This window comes from Bos indicus, chromosome 9, assembly GCF_029378745.1.
Source record: "Bos indicus isolate NIAB-ARS_2022 breed Sahiwal x Tharparkar chromosome 9, NIAB-ARS_B.indTharparkar_mat_pri_1.0, whole genome shotgun sequence".
NCBI classification, from domain to species: domain Eukaryota; kingdom Metazoa; phylum Chordata; class Mammalia; order Artiodactyla; family Bovidae; genus Bos; species Bos indicus.
Window position 1 is genome coordinate 32,671,279 of NC_091768.1, and position 19,560 is coordinate 32,690,838.

A 19,560-nucleotide genomic window follows, 5' to 3' on the forward strand; every position below is an offset into this window, starting at 1 on the left:
TTCTGTTTTATGTTTTGCTTTTTTGGCCACGAGGCATGTGGGATCTTAGTTTACCCAACCAGGGATCAAACCCACACCCCTTGATTTGGAAGGCAAAGTCTTAACCACTGTGCCACCAAGAGAGTCCCCCCAAATTGGGCTATTAACGTATACCTAAATAGTTATATGATCTTGCCCATATTCCCCCTGTTTTCTCCTCCCAGGTAAATGATTAGTCTGATTCCTAGGTTAATTTCTTTACATTTGTTTTTATAGTTTTGTGGCATTTTTAATTTGGTATTCTTTAAAAGTTTGTGTTTTTTTTGAGATTTTACTTTGTTTAAGGGAAATTATGATGTATAAAGCGAGTCCCAGGTGGCTTAGTGGTAAAGAATCGGCCTGCAATGCAGGAGCCGTAGGAGACGCAGGTTCGATGCCTGGGTTGGGAAGATCCCCTGGAGTAGGAAATGGTAACCCACTCCAGTATTCTTACCTGGAAAGTTCCATGGATGGAGGAGCCTGGCAGGCTACAGTCCATGGAGTCTCAAAGAGTCAGACATAACTGAGCACACACACACATGATGTATAAAATCTTTTACACTGAGTGTTTAAACTCCAAGTTGTGGTGTGTGGAAGCAAAAGACCTTTCTAGGTAGACCTGTTTTTTTTTTTTTCCTTCTGGAAACTTTTTGACAAGAAAATTTAAGTTGTGACAGAATTAAAGCATTTTAATACTTAAATATGTAATACAGTAAAATGCAAGTTTTGAATAAATTTTTGTAATACTTGAAAGAAAAGGAGCTTTTCTGGGTTAGACTCCCAGGATTTTACTTAAGTCGTAAGGATTTTGTTCTGTTGAAAGTTTGAGAAATTACTGCTTTAAATTTTAAAGCTACCTAAAGAAGAATTTGTTGAAAAGACATCTAAGAGCAAAAATGATAAGAATAGTAGTCTATGACTTAGGGAATGGCAAAGTGCCTAAAATCATAGAGAAGGGAGGATAGGAGTTATTCATCAAGTTGGTTAAAAAAAAGACCAATACTAAAGTAACTTATAAAACTTAAGAAGATAGATTTTAACTTATAAAACTTAAAGGAAGGTAGATTTTGCTTTAGAAGTTGACATGTCAGATGCTTGAAGGCTAAACCATTTTTTTTTTTTAATAAATGCTGAACTCTGGACAGACTCTTGCCTTATTAAATATTAATAACCCAATTAGGAAAGGGGAAGAATTTGACATCAAGAGAAGCCAGTTAGTTTAAAGGAAGTGCTTGTCATGTTGGTTCGCAGAATTTGGGAGAAATTTATGAAGCACACTCCAAGTGATGGAAAGAAATGCTGTAGCATGCTCTGTGGCTTTTTAAGGAATTTGTCTATCAGTAAACAAGTAATGTACAGATAAACATTTAACATTTGGAAGTTAACCACTAGTGCAAGATAACACTAGGAGGACAAGAAAATTCAGAATTGAGAGTCAAATTAGCACCAATATGATTTCTAAGAGAGCTGCATATTTTATACAAAAGAAGTTGACAGAACTGAAGCCAAAAGAAGAAATGGAAAATCTCATTCACACACATACACATAACAGCCAATTTAACAACAGAAGGCGACCCTCGAGTCTCCAGATACTTGCTTCAGAACTCTGTAGACCATGAGGTTATTCCTTTGTTAGGAAGATTCCAATCCAATTCAAAGATTTGTAGATCCCGGGGTACCCCACCCCCGTTACATTCATTATCTTTTGCTCTACACCCCAGTGCTTGAGCTCCTTGATTCCTGGTCTCTTTGTTGGCATCATTATTTGTCATCCAAAATGGAAATTTGGGACTGATCCTTGTTTCTGTCTTCTCACAGACTCTGGTCCACTAGGAAATCAAATGCAGATTGCCGATTCGAAATCTCTGTTCCCATGGCCTCATCAGCTCTCCTCTGAGCTTTTATATAACCTACTGTCTTGACCCTCTCCTGTTCTTTACTCTGATATCCAAGCTGCCTTCTCATGGGTAAATTTGGTTCTCACATGCTGAGAACTTTTCTTTATTATCACCATGTCCCTCAAAATTAAAAACCCAAATTTTACAGCCATTGCATACAGAGGTTTTTCCTAATTTGGTGTTGTCATCTCCTCCTAACTGACTGTATTTGACAACTCTGCCATTTGTGAGTTTTATTTCTTCTATCTGGAATCTATTCCTTTCTTTCTTGACTTTATTATTCAAAAATGTGTAGGGAGAAGCCTGTTTGTTTGTTCTTAATTTTTAATTGCGTAAGTATTAAGTATCTCTTACAATTCAGGAAACTCAGATAAATCAGAAGTTGGAGGGGTACTTAATATGTTTTTTAGGTATTTATTTTTTCTTTGCATGCATTTCATGAATGGGGGCTGATTTATTTTTTCTTTACTCCTCATACTACTTATCCCATAGAAGTTAAGGTTAATGGATATTTAAAATATTTTTTGCCATTACAAATGAGCTTGTAAAGGGCTAAGTCAAAGGAAGTTATGGAATACAAATGCAAGTGACCCTTGAATTTTTAGCATAGATGCATTCTTGAAAAGGTTATGTAAAATGGATTTTAATATGTAGAAATCATGTTTATCTTATAAAGCAAGAGATGTCCCAGCAGAAAAGATTAATAAGCACAACTTTCTAATGTGCAGATGTTAAGTTTTTATCAGCAGTTTAATGCATTGAGAATTGTACCTGTTGTACACTGTTTTGATATATCGCAGTGAATCTGTACTTCCTCCTTAACCCATCTCCAGATTAAAAGCTTATATAGCACAGCAAAAGGATGTGAACATGTCATCTGCTGTTTTCATTTGCCCTTGAGTTGGTCAGAGGAAGTGAGTAGGTTCCAGGGCCAGCTGTTAGCATTAAGATCAAGAGCATACTTTTGGCAAATTTGGTTGTTCAGGCTTCCCTGTTAAAGTATTCATTTTTATAGGTTTATTGCTTAGTTGGGGCCATAGATATCTGAAGAGTTGATTGTTGACTCCAGCATTACTATGTCAGTTTTAAAAATCTAACTTGAAAACATAACATATCTAAAAATTCAGTGTTTGGATTATTATGAACCTGGGTGCTGAATGTGTGAGAATCAAAAAGTGCTCTTGAGACTTTACACGTACAGAATAGAAGTACAACATAGTCACTGAAGACTTTTTTCCCCAAATGTATGTCTAAAATGCAAACTAAAATTAGTTATATAGATTACTCAAAGATTACCTGGGTCTGAGAGAAATGAGGCTGAGCCTCAAGGTTTGGAAAGCATCATTTTTATTCAAATGTAAGTCTGTTGATTAATCTTTGAACTATGATCTTTAGAGTGTGTATACATATCTTTTTTATTATATATATCATTGCTATAAAAATGTTAATAGAGGTTTTAAGTAATGATAATTTCAGGGATGGTAACCTTTTGAAGTTTGTAAATTTTTAGATTGCTTAATATTTAGCAAATATTACCAGATTCTATGTTGTGTACCAAGAGTTTTAAAAGAATAAGGCCGGGCTTATCAGGATACAGACTAAACTGGGATAGGAAGCACTGTCATAAGTACTGTCATAATACTCTTAATTGCAATACCTGTCTGTGCTGTTCAAAACAACTTTGGATTTTTTTGAAAACTGAGAAACATCCTTGAGGGATCATCGTTAGTCATTCTCTTTTTGTTGATTGTGTGCTATGGTCTAGGGAATGAACTAGACTCTGGGCATTTACCACAAAAATTTTAAAAAATCTCTAACATTGCTGCTGCTGATACTTTTTAGAAAAATACGTGAAGGCATGTTTAAATTGAGCAGCAGTCAACTTGCCTGTCTAAACTCTCAACAGTTTCTCTGAGATTACCCATTGTTGACTCTTGGAATATATATTAAAAAAAAAACAACAGTGTTTTAACATATGAAAGAAGAAAGTGCTTAATGGCCCTTAACTGCACTGTCAGAAAAGAAAAAAAGTAGTATATGTATGCCAAGCAAAGTCAGTTAATCCCAGTTGATGTAAAGTAGAAGCCGACTCCCTGTCTTCTCACAAGATAACCATCATTCATAAATTCCTTTTGTATCCTTCTAGAAAAATTCTAGATAACATTTTTAAATAATGTAGGCAGTACTTTGGCCCCAAAACACATTTATTATTTTATACTTTTCTTTTACCTCTCAGTGGTACAATATGATAAAAAAATTGATAAGACACATTTTGGTAATCTGCTTTTAAAAATAAGTGGAATATGTCAGTGCTCATACTACCGCTTTGTTTTAGTAGACTCTGGCTATGTAATCTAAATTTGTTATCCTTAAGTAATTATGCAAAAGGTTTGGAAAATAACTGCATTCTCTTTTTTTACAGGTGAAATACATTGTTACATTTGAATACTTAAGCACTTCCACTCTGAATCTTCTGATTGATTTGCTTAGGGAAAATGGTTCGCTCCTCAATCTTGGATATATCATTTACCCCTTCACTTTTGTGTTACAACTGTAATGAGATCATGTTTCACGCGTAGATCATTCCTTTGTTGGCATTTTTAAAAAACATGCTGATGCTAACAAAGATTATACATCAACCAGATTGATTTTTCAGAGGAAAAATGTCTTTTCCTCCAAAAGAAGAGTTAAATTAATAGTAACTTAAGCTGTGTAGCATGGTGGAAATCAGTAACACTTTTACAGTTCTATTTTCATATACATGTACTTTTAAGATATAAAATGTAGCTATGTATTCCTCTCATCAGTTTCTTTTTATCATTTTTTAGAGTCTTTTACCCTTGAAGTAACTTGATATATTTGTATTGTTATTTCAGTAAAGCATATCAGGATGGCAAAAATAGCATCATAGAATTAATAATACAGACAAAGAAATAGTGAGATCATTAAAACCTCAGTTCCTTCTGTAGTTTTAACTTCAAGAGTCATGATGCAGACTTTTGTTTATAATTAGTCACTCTGATAAAAAGTTTATAGATCGAATTTTTTATATGATTTGTTTTTATTTTTTAGAGAAATATGTAGTAATGCATTCCATAAATAATAACATGGGCTTAAAGATAGAATTTTTTTTATTTTATGCACATTCTTTTAGTAATAATACAATATGTAAGATACAGATTTTGTTGTAATGATAGTTCTGTAATCCATGTTTTTCCTTCTCTTTGAATAAAAACTCTAAATTCTACATAATTTGTAATTTATTTTCATCTATATTGTTGAGCTTTGTGAATTTACCTTTGGGTGAGGTATCCTGATATTTTTAACAAAAAGCACTCGTAGAGTATCTCTTCAGATAGATTATTCCAGGAAAGAGAGGAAGATTTGCTGTGTTATTTGACATGTTGTGAGTGATGAATGAGCTAAATAACAAAGGCAAATGAAAGAGAGATAACAAACTTGAAGATTTGCAGAGGTTGTAGTCCAGTTAAGTGTGGCAGCACTAGATTATCTAAGTTTAACAGTATTTGTCCAGGCTGAGGCCAAAGAATTTGGAGCTATTTTCAGATGCAAATAGTGCGCTTATTTTAGAAGCATGTTTGACCATTACGTGACATGTTTTGGCAACTTTTCATAGCATCTGGGTCTCATCTAAATAGGTATATTTGGGATTGTTGTAGATGCATGTTTTCCCTATTCAATTATTAGACTGAAATTTGCTGTTTACAATGAGGTGGCCATACATACGTTAGAATTCTGGGTGGTTGGGGTCTAGATGCAGAAGAGTTATGCTAGTATACTGGCTAGGCTGGGTTTCCCAGGTGGCACAGTGGTAAGGAACCTGCCTGCCAGTGCAGAGGATATCAGAGACACAGGTTCAATCCCTGGGTTGGGAAGATCCCCTGGAGTAGGAAATGGCAACCCACTTCAGTTTTCTTGCCTGGAAAATTCCAATGGCAGAGGAGCCTGGTGGATCCCAGCTGGTGGGGTTACAAAGAGTTGGACATGACTGAGCAAGAACACTCTGGCTAGACTGTGTGGCTAGGCTACTGTTTTCTTTTCTAAACCACCACTGCAACAGTGTATCTTAATGCATTTTTAGGTAAAACATCTAAATGAGGAGTTCCCCTCCCTCCCTGAGTTTGGTAACTACCAATTATGTATTAAAAATGTTTACTTATAAAAGATGTCCTTGTTTTGCTGAACACATTTTGAAATGTTCCTGACTTTAATGACTTCCTTTCTGTTCCATACTTGGAGTTCGCTCACAGCTACATGCCTTTGTAATTATCTTCTAGATTTCATGTTCATGTCTAGTTAAAGTTTTATTATTATTCACAAGCTATAAATTATATGTTCATATGTTTAAATTACTTTCTCTTTGATTACTTACATTAGTTATGGGCAAGTAAAAATATGACTGATGACGAAATTCTGCCACAAAATGGTATTCCCCTCCTGACCAGCTACAACTTTATTGAATGGAAATTCTTAATTGTTTTCTAAATACTTGGGATTAAAATGTATTACTACTGGTCATAGGGAAGACATTATTTGAATATAAAATACTTTCTTCTTTTTCATATCTGGGAGCAGAATTGCCCCCTGTTTAATTGGACAGCTTCATTGTTCTTCTTCAGTATTGACAGCTCTTAAGAACCATCTTGTAGGTTGTTGTACAGGAGGACAAATAATTTTCTCCCTACCATTCTTAGTTCTTAGCTGAGACCCTCATAATAAAAGATGGATTACAAGAGAAACAAATAGAAGTTTATTAACATGTGTACCTTGTGTACCCATGGAAGATACTCAGGGGAAAATGAGGAGCTCAGAGTGGTAGCTTTAGAATTCAGGATTAGATACCGCTCAATTCAAGAAAAGCAGAGGAAGGTGATACAGGCCTCTCAGGGGAGATACGTGATTTTTAAGAGAGATGAATAGGCCTTAGAAGAATAGATAGGAGCGATGATAACCTTTGAGGAACTTTGGGTACACTGTCTGCTTCTAGTCTTCTTTTCTGTGCTAAGAGCCAGTCCTCTCTGATGAAACTCCTGGGGAGGAGATTTATGACAGTTGAGTTCCTTTGGGAGGATCTGTCTTTAGGCGGAGAGTGGAGTTCAGAGAAAGCCTCTCCCTGCATTGGCTGGATTTCAACTGCCTACCGCTCAAAATAATTAACATGTCATTAATTATGGTGGCATGTTGATGAGCTCCTACAGTTGTGTTTTGGAGTGGCATGTTCTGCTGCCCTTCATTGCCAACTCTGTTTTTGCATCCTTGGTGTACAGTATTGACTTCACCTGATCTTTCTCTCTCAATTATTTGTCAATGTAAAATGGTACCATAGTGATGAACAGGTAGGAAATTATAGCCGAGGCAGTGCATTGTCTCATCCACAGTGCATCTTTGAGTACTTACACATTTTCCCCAGGCAGGCAAGACCTTGATTTTACCGCAGTCTTTCTTTGAGGTAGAAAAATAAAGTTTAAGCCCATGGCGTTTAGGTATACATTTTGTTTTTGTTAAGTTAGTATTGCATTTTGTGGATATGGCACAGTTTATCCATTTATCAGTTAATGGTTTGTTTCCAGTTTGGAGTGATGAAGTGTTTGCCTGTAGGTCTTTGTAGACATACATTTTTCACTTCTTTTGATTAGACACCAAATTCAGTTCCCCATTTAATTAGCTTTGTACCCCTTATGAAAGTTAGTTGACCAAATGAAATAAGTCAGAGGAAGACAAATACCATATAATGTCACTTACATGTAGAATCTAAAAATGCCAAACTTATAGAAATAAAAACTAGAGTAGTGGTTACCAGAGGTTAGGGCGGTGGGGAGATGGGAAGATGTAGGTCAAAGGATACAAACTTCCAATTTGCTATAAATTATATTAAAAATAAAATTTCATCAGTTTCTTTTCTGTATATCTTAAGTAATGTAGTTGTTTATATAGTGTGCAAAATCATAAAGGTACAGTAGCTGCCTTGCTATGATTTTAATAACTCTTACTAGGTGTTTCAAATTGTGTTCTATAAGTTCATTTAGAATAGCATACACTAAGGCCTCATTATAAAAGCCTTAAAAGGTAACATGTTTCCATAATTGTCATTTTCAGTGTAGGGCAGATATAAACAGATTTTTAAATTGCATGTAACTCTACCTGCAGCATTTGGTTGTTAGGATTCATTCTCTTTTTTGAACTATTTTAATGAGTCAGGATTAAGGCTTCCCTGGTGGCTTAGATGGTAAAGAATCTGCCTGCAATGTAGGAGACCTGGGTTTGATCCCTGGGTTGGGAAGATCCCCTGGTGGAGGGCATGGCAACCCACTCCCGTATTCTTGTCTGGAGAATTCCCATGGCAGAGGAGCCTGGCGGGCTATAGTCCATGGGGTGGCAGAGTCCGACACGACTGAGCGACTAATTACACACCGCCTGCAGCATTTGGTTGTCATGATTCATTCTCATTTTTAGACTATTTTATGAATCAGGATTGAAGTTTAGTAAGAAGATTGCCATGCAACTGGTTTGGTAATTGTTTAATTGTCTTAATTACAGAGAAAGGTTTCCTTTCCTTTCTTCCTATTTGCTCAATTTTCTAAAGGGTTTAGATCAAGGAAGGTACAAATTGGAAGAATAAAGTCTCATATTTTGTTTTATATATATTCATAAATGTGTCTGGCAAGTATTGGATTGGCCAAAAAGTTCGTTCAAGTTTTTCCATACACCGTTACAGAAAAACCTGAATGAAATTTTTGGCCAACTCAATACTTCAGCAGTCCATCTTGTCAATAGATGAAGTGCTATAAACCAAGTATATTGTTGATTGCTTTTCTACTGCAGACCTACTTTTTTCTTTTCTTTACTTCTTTCTTGATGCCAAGAAGTTTTATAAAATAAGAAGAGACTTCTTAGGAAGTTGTCAACCATGGGGAAAATTTTTAGCAGCTAACTTGTGGAAGAATAGAATAATTCATGTCATCTTGTAAATGTCATCATGTATTGTCTAGGCACTTGTCTTACTGAAATAAGTACAAGATGTGTAAAGTAAAGCATAGCTTAAAATATCGTGGTATAGGTCTTTCCTGACTTGTAATCCTCAATGGAGGAAACTTTTTTAGATCCTTGGAAGAGGATACCGTAGATGCTCAAGCTGTCTTAGAAGTTTTCTGTTAGGCATGAAAATGATATACAAAAACCAGTATTTAAAATATCTGTAACATGTTACCAGGAGATTAATATTTAATTCAATATATAAATTAAATATATATTCACTTTTATTCTACAAATGTAATAATTATAGCACAAACAGTTTACCATATCATTCTGATAATTTCCACAACTTATGTTGAGTTTTAGAATTATTAATATGGTCTTAGTTGTTACCACTTTTAATGAATTCCTGTTTGAACTACAGTTTGACTAAATTGCATGAAATGACTACCCATTAAATTGATAGTCACTGGAAAAGGTCAGTTTTCATTCCAATCCCAAAGAAAGGCAATGCTAAAGAATGCTCAAACTACTACACAATTGCACTCATCTCACATGCTAGTAACCTGGTGGCTCAGAGGTTAAAGCGTCTGCTTGGAATATGGGAGACCCGAGTTTGATCCCTGGGTCGGGAAGATCCCCTGGAGAAGGAAAATGGCAACCCACTCCAGTACTCTTGCCTGGAGAATCCCATGGAGGGAGGAGCCTGGTAGGCTACAGTCCATGGGGTCGCAAAGAGTTGGACACGAGTGAGCAACTTCACTTTCACACGCTAGTAAAATAATTCTACAAGCAGGCTTCAGCAATATGTGAACCGTGAACTTCCAGATGTTCAAGCTGGTTTTAGAAAAGGCAGAGGAACCAGAGATCAAATTGCCAACATCTGCTGGATCATTGAAAAAGCAAGAGAGTTCCAGAAAAACATTTATTTCTGCTTTATTGACTATGCCAAAGCCTTTGACTGTGTGGATCACAATAAACTGTGGAAAATTCTGAAAGAGATGGGAATACCAGACCACCTGATCTGCCTCTTGAGAAATCTGTATGCAGGTCAGGAAGCAACAGTTAGAACTGGACATGGAACAACAGACTGGTTCCAGATAGGAAAAGGAGTACGTCAAGGCTGTATATTGTCACCCTCTTTATTTAACTTATATGCAGAGTACATCATGAAAAACGCTGGGCTGGAAGAAGCACAAGCTGGAATCAAGATTGCCGGGAGAAATATCAATCACCTCAGATATGCAGATGACACCACCCTTATGGCAGAAAATGAAGAGGAACTAAAAAGCCTCTTGATTAAAGTGAAAGAGGAGAGTGAAAAAGTTGGCTTAAAGCTCAACATTCAGAAAACGAAGATCATGGCATCCGGTCCCATCACTTCATGGGAAATAGATGGGGAAACAGTGTCAGACTTTATTTTTTTTGGCTCCAAAATCATTGCAGATGGTGATTGCAGCCATGAAATTAAAAGACACTCCTTGGAAGGAAAGTTATGACCAATCTAGATAGCATATTGAAAAGCAGAGACATTACTTTGCCCACAAAGGTCCGTCTAGTCAGGGCTATGGTATTTCCAGTGGTCATGTTGGATGTGAGAGTTGGACTGTGAAGAAGACTGAGTGGGCTGAGTGCCAAAGAATTGATGCTTTAGAACTGTGGTGTTGGAGAAGACTCTTGCGAGTCCCTTGGAAGGACTGATGCTAAAGCTGAAACTCCAGTACTTTGGCCACCTCATGCGAAGAGTTGACTCATTGGAAAAGACTGATCTCTCATCTGATGCTGGGAGGGCTTGGGGGCAGGAGGAGAAGGGGACGACAGAGGATGAGATGGCTGGATGGCATCACCGACTCGATGGACATGAGTTTGAGTGAACTCCGGGAGTTGGTGATGGACAGGGAGGCCTGGCGTGCCGCGATTCATGGGGTCACAAAGAGTCGGACACCACTGAGTGACTGGACTTAACTGAAGTAACATGGAGTTGTAATAAGCAGAGACTTTCGCTTAATATCAGCAATATTGTTTATAGTGCTTAATTGTCTCAAGTTTTTAAGAGCAGTTACTGTCAAACATTTTTTCCAGCTCCTATGATATGAAATTTGAAATACCTTCTTGGTCAGCTGGGCCATAATAGAAAGAGTGAGACGGTGTGGTACTTTTTTGCTAGACTGCCTGTATTTGAATCCTGGCTCTGGCCGCTACATATAAGCTGGTAGATAGTGTTGAAATGGGAGAATTTTGAGAGACTGATTAGCAGAAACCAGCCAGTCAGGAAGGATGCCATGAGTGGTGTCCTGAAGGCCCCCATTTATGCCAGGAAGTAACTCTTTGTTGGGTGATGGAAAACTCTGAGGAGTGGCCTAAGTAGTGGATAGGACATTCAGGGGTTTGAAAGTGTTAGTCACTGAGTTATGTCTGACTCTGCGACCCCGTGGACTGTGGCTTCAGGCAAGAATACTGGAGTGGGTTTCTATCTTCTCCAGGGGCTCTTCCTGACCCAGGGATTGAACCTGGGTCTCCTGCATTGCAGGGAGAATCTTTACCATCTAGCCACCAGGGAAGCCCTTCCAAGGTGTTTGGGCAGCATCTATTTTCAACCACAGTGAAAATGCTTCAGTACTGCAACAACTAATATATCCATACTGGCCCATGTTCGCCCAGTGTCAACCTGAGTTGTATATTAGGCAGAAGAAAGAATGAAATTCAAAAACTAAATCTCTGACTAACCTGTCTCTATAACCCTGTGTGTCATCTCAACTCCAAATATCTGCCCATTTGACAAAGTGAAGTACCCTGTTATCACCTGGTTTCTACCATTCTTAGTCTGTTCATCTGCTGCTGCCTGAAACATCCTGTCCTTGTATACTTGACAGGCATTTTAAAGGTTTAATCTAGGACTAGTTGATGTCACCCAGTTACTGGTTTATTCAGAAGCAAGTCTTGTCAGTAGATCTTTGGAAAGCAAAGGATAAAGATATTGCTGCAAGTTTGAATTCCTTGATAGTTGCTTTTTGGTGTTCATGTAGCATCTCTTAGCTTGCCAAGGAATTTGTGTTCCTCTTTGATTTACCAATTGTATTAGTTTCTTAGAGCTGCCATAACAGACAAACAAGGTAGCTTACACAACAGAAATTTATGTCTCACAGTTCTGGAGGTTAAAAGTTCAGAATCAAGGTGTCAGCAGAATGCATTCCTTCTGAGGGCTGTGAATAAAAGTCTGTTTCAGGCTGTTTCTAGTGATTTTCTGGCAATCATGTTATGTTCATCTCTTTACACAGTCTTCCCTCTGTGCATGTCTGTGTTCACATTTCCCCTTTTGTGTTAGTCTAATGACTTCATCTTGACTTTATCTGTAGAGTCTGTATTTCTAAATGAGGCTCCATTCTGAGGTATTAGGGGTTAGAACTTCAGCATCATTTTGAGGAGTCAGTTCAGCCAGTACCACCAGTATTAAAATTTTAATTTTGTTTCAGTGATAGAAGTTTGAAGATATGTTAAATTGGTTTTGTTGTTGTTTGTGTTGTTTAAATATCTTAAATATTTTTAAAAGTCTATACATTTTTTTTTCTAAATGATACACTAGAGAGCGGCAGTCATCTAGATTATCTGATTAATAGTTATTTTCTATGGATATATTTACTGCTTTGGGAAAATACTTTAGCTTTTGAAATTTTAATGTAATTAAAGGATGATGTGGAATGACAATTTCAAGATGTGGAAACGCTTCTGGTAATACATATACATTCTAGTCTAGCCTTACTGTGCTCCTTCCTTAGGCAATGGTTCATTTTCTTATTTGCAGAAAGCTTCCACAAGATAACGAGACCAACATCTTACATTTAGTATTATAATGTGTTCTGTTGTCTACCAATTCTTGATTAGATTTGTACATTTACTTTAGAACTTCCTTGAAATTCTTCATGTTATGTTGTATTCACAGGTGTAATTTAAGTTTTTTTATGAAAATCATTGGGAAAATACTAGATGACATATAAATATTCCCTTTAGCCACTTCTGACGTACTAATAGCGTAAACATGTTTGTGCAGGTTTTGTCTGGATCATCTCGTCAAAGTTATTCACCTCCCGGCTATCAAGATTTCAGTAAGTGGGAATCAGTGCTGAAAATAAAAGAAGGACTACTAAGGCAGAAAGAGATTGTAATTGATCGGTGAGTCATTTTTTTTTTAATTATTACTGAGTATTTCAGGCATGCAGAAGTGTAGATTAATAAAGCAAGTATCTTTGTACCTACCACTTAGAGTTTAAGAAATAGAACCTTACAAGGACATTGAAGTCTCATGTCTGTCTATTCCCAGTCCCAGACATTTCCAAAATTTTGCCTATCTGAGTACCAAAGCTCTGAAAAAAAAAAATTATTTTAAACAGAATAGACTCCTGATTATTCTGAGCAATAAATCTTAATATTAATTATTTATGATCTATATTGATTCTACATCATTTATGTATACTTTGGGGATAATTAAACCTGTTGCCTATCATGGTAATTGGAAGATAGCTTGAGAAGGCATTTTTTCTTAATCAATGCTAGTTACTACTTATTTTCATGTGCTTTTATGAGATAAAGTACTAGGTATTTTAATCTTAAAATTAAATCCTTATTCAAACCTTTAAATATATTTAATAGTTGAAATTTCAAAAGATTTTGCTTAGAAACTTAATGTTAAGCATGATCTGCTGGAATATGAACTAGTGCACAGACCTTCTGACTTCCTTACTCTCCAGTATGTTCTCAACCATCTTGAACAGAGCCTGGCATGTAGTACCTGTGCTTAGTGCTTGATAACGTCCATATTAGTATTTATTTATTTATTTGTATTCATTTAAATGAATGAAGATTGCAAGAGATTGTTACAATTGATTTTATGAAAAACTATCTTAAAATATTAGATGTTTCTAGTATAAGTGAATTTTATGTATAAGTATAGACACAGTTCAGAGAAGGCAATGGCACCCCACTCCAGTACTCTTGCCTGGAAAATCCCATGGACGGAGGAGCCTGGTGGGCTGCAGTGCATGGGATCGCGAAGAGTCAGACACGACTGAGCGACTTCACTTTCACTTTTCACTTTCATGCATTGGAGAAGGAAATGGCAACCCACTCCAGTGTTCTTGCCTGGAGAATCCCAGGGACGGGGAAGCCTGGTGGGCTGCCATCTGTGGGGTCGCACAGAGTTGGATATGACTGAAGCGACTTAGCAGCAGCAGCAGCATTGGATATATATTTTTAATACTTAATTTATTGTATATACTCGAAATTAATGCTGTTTTTAAACAGACCAAAATTCAGACTTTCATTAATATGAATTGATTTGTCCTCAATGAGAATCACTCAGCTTTTATTATTATTTAGACACCATTATACCATTCTATTGAGTATAAGTTAATAGATGTCTTAGTTCATTTGGGCTGCTATAACAAAATACCGTAGACTGGGTAGCTTATTATTGTTCAGTTACGCAGTCATGTCGGACTCTTTGTGACCCCATGGACTGTAGCACGCTAGTCTTTCTCATCCTTCACCATCTCCCAGAGTTTGCTCAAACTCATGTCCATTGAGTCGGTAATGCCATCCAACCATCTCGTCCTCTGTCATCCCCTTCTCCTCCTGCCTTCAGTTTTTTCCAGCATCACTGTACAGGAGGCACTGATGAAAACCATCCCCAAGAAAAAGAAATGCAAAGAGGCAAAATGGTAGTCTAAGGAGGCCTTACAAATAGCTGAGAGAAGAAGAATCGTGAAAGGCAAAGGAGAAAAGGAAAGATATACCCATCTGAATGCAGAGTTCCAGAGAATAGCAAGGAGAGATCAGAATGCCTTTTTAAATGAACAATGCAAAGAAATAGAGGAAAATAATAGAATGCTTATAGACAATAACCATTTATTTCTCCCACTTCTAGAGGCTGGGAAGTCCAAGGCACTGGCCCATTCAGTGAGAATCTGGTGAGAGCCAACTTCCTGGTTCATAGATGGCCATCTTCTTGCTGTAGCCTCATGTGGTGAAAGGGGCAAGGGAGCTCTCCAGAGCTGCTTTTGTCGTGATGCTAATTGCGTTTGTGAGAACTCGGTCTTCATGACCTAATCACTTCCCAAAGACCCTCCACCTCCACCTTCTGTACCACATGTTGGGCGTTAGGATTTAATGTATGAATCTCAGGGAAGGCTCCCAGCGTTCAGTCTATGAAAGTAAGAAATACAGACAGTTATTAATATAGTCTATTAAATATATTTATCAATTTTGTATATATAGAAGGATACTAAGGAAATAATCCAAAATCATTCAGAGTTGCTCAGTTGGCCAATTCTTGTTTTAATTAAAATTTTTTTTATTGAAGTATAAATGATTACAATGTATAGGTAATACAGCTAAATGATTCATATATATCTGTATGTGTATATATATATTCATACATATTTATATATAAATCTTTTCAGATTGTTTTATCATGTAGGTTTGTTACAAAATATTGAGTATAGTTCTTTCTGCTATGCTGTAGGCCCTTATATATGTATGTGGTGGCTCAGATGATAAAGAATCTGCCTACAGTGCAGGAAATGTGGGTTCAACCCCTGGATTGGGAAGATCCCCTGGAGAAGGAAATGGCAACCCACTCCAGTATTTCTTGCCTGGACAATTCCATGGACAGAGAAACCTGGTGGGCTACAGTCCATGGGGTCACAAAGAGTCATACACAACTCAGCAACTAACACCATACACTGTGTTACTCTAGTTTTTAATTTATCCATCCCCACCATCTTTCCCGTTTGGTAGCCATAAGTTTGTTTTCTATGTCTGTGAGTTTCTGTTTTGTAAATAAGTTCCATTTGTATCATATTTTAGATTCCACGTATAAATGATATCATTTTTTTTTACTGTAAAATATTTATCTTGGACTGACTTAGTATGATAATCTCTATATTCATTCATGTTGCTGCAAATGGCATTATTTCATTCTTTTTTATGGCTGCATAATATTGTGTTGTTTATGGGTACCACATCTTTATCCATTCATCTGTTGGTGGACATTTAGGTTGTTCCCATGTCTTGGCCATTGTAAATAGTGTTGCAGTGAACATTGGGGTGCATATCTTTTCAAGTTATAGTTTTCTCCAGATATATGGCCAGGAATGGGATGGCAGGATCATATGGTAGCTCCACTTTGCATTTTTTAAGGAACCTCCATACTGTTCTCCATAGTAGCTGTACCAATTTTCATTCCCACCAACAGTATAGGAAGGTTCCCTTTTCTCCACACCCTCTCCAGCATTTATTATTTGTAGACTTTTTGTTGATGGCCATTCTCACTGGTGTGAGGTCATACCTAATTGTAGTTTTGATTTGCATTTCTCTAATAATTAGCAATGTTGAGCATCTTTTCATGTATCTTTTGGCCATCTGTGTGTCTTCTTTGGAGAATTGTCTATTTATATCTTCTGCATTGTCATGAGTAGGAGTTGGCTGGTCTAGGCTAGCCTCACCTGGATGGCTTGTATGCTCCCATACAAGCATCTGCAGGGTTCCGTTATCCTGCAGTATTCTAGCTAGGGTTTGTTTGTAGGGTGGCTGGGTGAAGTCAAAGAGAAGATGAAGCACACTCAGTCTCTTGGAGATTAGGCTCAGAAATGGCACAGAATCACTTCCTCTATGTTCTGATTGATCATAAGGCCAGGAGACTTCACCTGTGGACAGAAGGAACAAAAGGTGTGTAAGTAATATAGGGAAGGGAATAATTATGGATGTTTTTGTGAATCATACACCGCACCCAATGTCTTAAATAATGTTCGATATTTTACAAGTCTGTTATAAAATTTGTGATGATTAATGCATTTGATATTGTATAAGACAGAGAAAGAAAAAGTAGCTCCTCTTTCTGTAGCAATAGAATCAGAATTTAAAAGCAAAAAATGTTCAAGTATAAAAATCTTTATATAACAAATATAGTACTAAAAATGAGAACAAAATAATAGTATATTTTTTCTAGGAACCAGATTAGAGTAATGGCCTTTAAAATTGTGATAACACATACAGAGGCTATTTCAGAGAGTGAGATGACAAGATTTAGTTTCTTAATGGATGAAGCTAGGAGTAAAGATGCCAAACTTTTCTATTTTGGAATATGGTGTGGTTGATGATACCTTTAAAGTCACTTAACTAAAAATTCTACACTGGATATTATTCCTGAAAATACCAAGTTGTTCATGATTGCATGAGAAAAAAAATTTTTTACCATGCCTATAGCTTTTATAGATTTTGGTTAATTAGATCAAAGAAGATCAAATGTTAAGGAAAATTAGCTGCTATAGAAACTGTTCTTATGGTTACCAGTGGGAAATGATCAGAGCGATAGATTGAAAGTTTGGAATTGACATAGATGTATTTTTAAAATAGGTAACCGACAAGGACCTACTGTATATGGCACAGGGAAATCTGTTCAATATTCTGTAATAACCTAAATGGGAAAAGAATTTGGAAAAGAATGTACATTTATATATGTAACTAAATCACTTTGCTGTACACCTGGAACTAATAGAGCATTGTTAATCAACTATACTCCAATATAAAATAAAATTGTTTTAAAAAGTAAGAAAAAGAAACTGTTCTTAAGTGTCCCCATCTTATGAGAAAAAAGCACATAGTTTAATTGCAAAAGCAACTCAAAGGAGGAAAGCTGGTTTCCTAATTCTTTATACTCGATACTAATCATTTAGGTCATTCTGAATAAGATACTTGACCTTTTGCAAATTGATTGTCTCGTCTGCCTGGGTACAAGGAGTTTCACTACTTAAGCAAAAAGTGAGGTTTTCGAAGATCACTGTTTTAGGCAACTCCCCTCTCCCACCTAGCTGTACAGCATGAGGATTAAATGAATGAATGTGTGTAAAAAGTCTTAATCCTGTCTGATGCACAGTGGCCATTTAACAAAGAGTAGCCTCATTATATGTGTTTTGTGTATATAATAGTTATATTTATGTAATTGTCTTTCCTCAGTGGATTCTGAGCTCCTTCACAGAAGAGAGTTTCAAGTATATTTTATTATTCATAATAGAAACTCACTAAATATTTGTTCAGAGGAAATAGCCTCATTTTAATGAAAAAGAAGCTAAGGTTTTTGGTTAATCTATGCTGTTGCTGATACTCATGGTTCTTATAATGGTTTACACTTAGAAGTTGCTTGGCTCCTGCCACTGAATTGAACAGATAAAATAGAAGGTGCACTGGAACCTGATTCAGAGAGGAAACCTGCTACGCTCAGTGGAGATAGCTGAGTTAATGTTATTAGTAAATGATACTATCAGCACAGAGGAGAATCTTATTCTGTCATTACTTGCAATTTCCAACATAGTACCTACAAATCTTCTTAAAATTGTCCAATATTAAGAAATCTGACTAGCCACTGTTTCGGGGTTCTTCGGAAGGAGACTAAATCTTTCAGTTCAGTTCAGTCGTTCAGTCATGTCTGACTGTTCGCAAACCCCATAGACAACAGCACGCCAGGCCTCCCTGTCCATCACCAACTCTGAAGTCTACTCAAACTCATCTCCATCGAGTCGGTGATGTCATCCAACCATCTCATCCTCTGTCGTCCCCTTCTCCTCCTGCCCTCAATCTTTCCCAGCATCCGGATCTTTTCAGATGAGTCAGCTCTTCACATCAGGTGGCCAAAGTATTGGAGTTTCAGCTTCAGCATCAGTCTGTCCAGTGAACATTCAGGACTGATCTCCTTTAGGATGGACTGGTTGGATCTCCTTGCAGTCCAAGGGACTCTCAAGAGTCTTCTCCAACACCACAGTTCAAAAGCATCAATTCTTCAGCACTCAGCTTCCTTTATAGTCCAACTCTCACATCCATACATGACCACTGGAAAAACCATAGCTTTGACAAGATAGACCTTTGTTGGCAAAGTAATGTCTCTGCTTTTTAATATGCTGTCTAGGTTGGTCATAACTTTTCATCCAAGGAGTAAGCATCTTTTTATTTCATGGTTACAGTCACCATCTGCAGTGATTTTTGGAGCCCCCCAAAATAAAGTCAGCCACTGTTTCCTTATCTATTTGCCATGAAGTGATGGGACCAGATGCCATGATTTTTGTTTTCTGAATGTTGAGCTTTAAGCCAACCTTTTCACTCTCCTCTTTCACTTTCATCAAGAGGCTTTTTAGTTCCTCTTCACTTTCTACCATAAGTGTGGTGTCATCTATATATCTGAGGTTATTGATATGTCTCCTGGCAGTCTTGATTCCAGCATGTGCTGCATCCAGCCCAGCGTTTCTCATGATATACTCTGCATATAAGTTAAATAAGCAGGGTGACAATATATAGGTCTTTTGTATTCATGAGCCCTAGAACACACCTGCATTTATACTAATGAGGTGATTCTTGAGCCCTGAATTTCTGCTTCCGGACCTGGGCTGTTCACCAGAGAGACCAACGCTGTGGTCAGAGGGTTGGGTCTTGGAGCTAGTTCAGCCTCCAGGACTGGAGATTGAATTCAGTCACACAGCTGGTGATTTAATCGGTCATGCCCATGCAGTGAAATTCTATAATAAAAATTTGGGGAACTCACCAGATTTGTGGCCAGTTGGCTAAAAGTGGGTGACCTGGGATCCCACTTGCCTGGCATCTGAAGTGA

General features: G+C 37.0%; 1 protein-coding gene across 6 annotated transcripts in view; it reads left to right on the forward strand.

Annotated features, from left to right (window-relative positions):
* Nucleotides 1–19,560, forward strand: part of CEP85L (centrosomal protein 85 like) — a 206,046-nt gene that overhangs the window by 140,033 nt on the left and 46,453 nt on the right. For all 6 annotated transcript variants that reach the window (XM_070795914.1, XM_070795911.1, XM_070795912.1 and 3 more), the window contains one exon: nucleotides 12,958–13,079. In XM_070795914.1, the coding sequence (XP_070652015.1) occupies nucleotides 12,958–13,079 (122 nt within the window). The remainder of the gene's footprint in view (nucleotides 1–12,957; nucleotides 13,080–19,560) is intronic.